The 3,773-nt window shown below is 43.3% G+C and overlaps 2 protein-coding genes across 2 annotated transcripts; one reads left to right on the plus strand and one right to left on the minus strand.

Moving 5' to 3' along the window:
• Positions 1–517: 517 nt before the first annotated feature.
• Positions 518–3,203, plus strand: SARC_13400 (hypothetical protein; the record flags this gene model as incomplete). Its single annotated transcript, XM_014292468.1, has 3 exons — positions 518–643; positions 915–1,096; positions 2,038–3,203. 3 exons carry the CDS (start codon positions 518–520, stop codon positions 2,096–2,098), a joined length of 369 nt encoding a protein of 122 aa, XP_014147943.1. The 3' UTR covers positions 2,099–3,203.
• SARC_13401 (hypothetical protein) lies at positions 2,331–2,851 on the minus strand (the record flags this gene model as incomplete). Its single annotated transcript, XM_014292469.1, has 1 exon — positions 2,331–2,851. A coding segment is annotated over one exon (285 nt), but the record flags the coding sequence as incomplete, so codon positions are not given.
• Positions 3,204–3,773: the final 570 nt, after the last annotated feature.

Below are 3,773 nucleotides of genomic sequence, written 5' to 3' on the forward strand. Positions count from 1 at the left end.
ATCTATATCTATATATATGCGTGCAAGTGCGTGAATGTGTTGACGTGGGGAGGGAGGGAGATAAGGAGGATATGCATGTGCTATCAATAAATGTACTCGTGATGTACGTATTACATATATGCACTGTTTCGATGTGCAGGCTATAAAGCCGTACGTACGGCTTCTGTAGTATACAGATTAGAACTTACTCTACTATGGATGGATGTTTACATATATGCAAGTTATTGGATTGGTTATGGTCGCGATGTCTACACTCGTCCACGTGGATCAGTCCCCTCAGTTGGAGATGTTGTTTGGAGTTAAATGAACAGCCCAATTGAAATGCTCGCGCATACAAACATCGTACATATACTTGCATACACTCAATGGTATACACGAAGAGCTGCATGTATACGAACAAGATCTTTGTACGGACCTGGCCGTTTTAAATGTGCCATATCGTATATATATATACACGACACAGGTATAGATAAATACACCACAACTGTTCAATGCTACGTCCACACATACACATAACATGTCGTATAGGTCGTGCATGCCTCACGCAATCGCATATACGCACCCCCACTCTCTATCTCATGCAGCTAAAACCAAGGTGCTAATCACAACGAATGTAATAGCCCGGGGAATCGACATCGACCAGGTACGTCCAGTGCTGTGTGTGTGTGTGTCTTGTTAGACGAATATATACCAATGCGAGTATGGTATGTATAAATATAGACCAAATTAGCTGTACATACACCAACTCGGGTACAGTATGTATGTAAATATACCAGAATCACTTGCTTCACACTGTTGCGAGTATGAAATATATATATATATATATATATATATCAGCCAAGTCACACACGCCCCCCCCCCCTCTCTCTCTATCTCTATCTCTCTGTGTGCGCCATTCCGACCTGTTGGTTTAGGTCAATGTGGTGGTGAACTACGACATCCCAATGAACAATGCCACGGGCAGGGCCGACACAGACACCTATCTGCATCGCATAGGCCGTACGGGTCGCTTTGGGCGTAAAGGACTGAGCATTAATCTGTGCCACGACAACCAATCGCGCAGCCTGGTAGACGAGATAGAAAAATTTTTCGGACAGTATGTGGGGGGTAGGGTAGTGTGTGTGTGTGGTGTGCGAGATTGTGTGTTACGAACAGTGGGTGGGAACTGATAGTAGACCACGAGTGTGTCTTGTGTATCCACTTATGTTACAACAGTAAATCACTTGGACGTGATAGAGTACTCCACCAGACAGTATGTGGGTGTATTGAGAAAATATCTGTATTAAACACTACTTATACGCTTCTTCTGTAAGCAAGTCAGTTGTGTGAGATTATGTATATATATATATATATATATATATATATATATACATGTTATACATGACAAGTCAGCTGTTTGTTGTGTGAGAGCGAATGTGTGGAAGTAGCTGTTGTGGCTGAGAATCGGAGTACTGCCTCATTAATATTAATATTCTCTCGCAGCATTTGAACCAGTTGCTCTTTCGATACAGACGTGCGCGTTGATAGATACAAAGCAGCACACTCTATTTGTGTGTCCAAACCAGACCACCTTATTTTAATACGACTATGATAAAATATTTCTATAACAAAATAACCCTTTGATATATTTATATACACACGAGTTTTATTACGTATGTGTTTCGCCGGATAGCTTCCTCCTCCCCCCTTCCACCGCACTTATGACATATTCGCGTACAACGCGTGCCTTAAATGATAGACGTACTACGACATACTTTATATGAGTACCTCCGCATATGATATGCCTTAGTGTACGTATTTGTAGTCAGAACTATAACTCAGTGCCATTAAAGTATCTGCCCACTCAAATATATACTCGCAGTGAAGTTGCAAAAAGCTTCCCGAGCGGTATACATGTATACATAGAATTCACCCTTTATATGTACACTCTCGTGTATATTTATATGTATATGTATATGTATATATATATATATATATACATAAATTAAATTATGTATGCTTATTTACACACCACGTCTATTGACTATTGCCCAACAGCCCGATAAAGAAGATACCCACGGACGATCCGGAGATGTTTGAGAGCATGCTTACACTGTGAAGTTTCGAATCTATCGGTCAACCTTCCTGAATATCTGCATGCGTGGATCTCCTCGGCCAGAATTGATATCTACAAGCAAATCTATATGCACTACCTGCATTCAGCTGTCGTCGCATGCGGCGTCACATGGCCCATACGCCTGAAATGAGCACACGCTGCAATACCTCCGGGGTTGGAATCCCAGCACCAACACTTGTACTTGTGGCCAGCCGGCCAATTGGAGGGGCAATCTGTGCGTGTTATGGTTTCACTGCATGCAGGACTTATGTGTGTACTTGCAAGTGCTCTATAAGGTAGAGTGGCCCTGTGCATGCAATTGCTATACTAAATCGCAGACACTCACACCACCACCACGGAGTACACGGAGACCTTCCTGTGTGCATACGTTCGACTAAGCACTGAGGGAGACCCACTATGCCGGCACGTGCATGGTCGTAATGTCAGGTTGGTATGCATATACGTATGCGTCTATTGTCCGAGCGGCGAACTCCGACTGACCCCACTTGCCTTCTCCAAAGTACGCGACGAATGGGTGTTGCAAGTAGCGAGGACTTGGTCAGGATATTGCGCATCCTCGGTAGCGACATACTGATCCAAGTGGGGTGTCGGTAACAAAATTGCGTGTATATGCGACACTTCCTGACTTCGTAGTTCATACAGGATGATGTCGGTCATGTCGGCACTGCCTGTGGGGTTTTGTGGCTGTAGCGGTGGTGAAATGCTGCCAATCCAGGGTAAAACACGATCTTGCGCACTCCCATGGACTTGGAGGGACTACCAGGGTCACATTGTATCGTAACAAGTTGCATCGTGCTGGAGGAACACTCGATCTATATGGTTAGTGTGTTATAGCTATTGAAATAGGAATTGTCATCTCCGTTTGTTGGTGTGAAGGTCGACGATGTATTCACATTTTCAACGCTCAAGGATATGACCAAATCCATTAAAAGCACCTTGAAGCTGTGCGATGTAGCCGACTGCACTTCAGAAAATGGTATCATGAGATCATGAGAGATGTTGAAAGTGAGGTAAACTGACAGGTTGTCACATGATTGTTTATACACTCGCGTATTTACTGCAGCACTTTTCCCCCACGAATTAAACGGAATCGGCTTGTAACGAATTCAAAGTATACTAAAATTGAAAGGATTTTAGATTGATCCTTACGGTTTGTTATTTTCGATCGGATTGTTGGGATTGATAGCACCTCTACAATAGCAATGTAAATATGTACACGATATTCACTACTAAGACATTATTGCAGATACATGAATGTTCCATTCAGCTTATTGACAACTGGTAAGTTTGGTTGAATATTAGGTGTTTAAAATGAAATTGTTTTTTAATTATATTAGCAGTGTTAGACAAATTAACAGCATGTCTATGGATTGACATTCGCTGAAGGACTGTTGAGAATGAGTCTCTCAGGCTGTATCAGTTAAAATTTCGTGCACGTACACACACTGGGTCAGTTCCGGCAAGACAGGTAGCGGTGATCGTATTCGTGGCCCGGCCCAAAATAAGCAACTGTAGCAGGGGTAAGCCACTTCTATCCGTAAATCGCCGACGATTCCAAGCTGTAGCGGGGGGGGGGGGGGGGGGAGGTCACTCTATCCGTAGATTGTCCTAGGTTCCACGAGTATGCCAGATTTTGATAGTTAGGTACGAGCGGCTG

This window comes from Sphaeroforma arctica (assembly GCF_001186125.1).
Source record: "Sphaeroforma arctica JP610 unplaced genomic scaffold supercont1.3241, whole genome shotgun sequence".
NCBI classification, from domain to species: domain Eukaryota; class Ichthyosporea; order Ichthyophonida; genus Sphaeroforma; species Sphaeroforma arctica.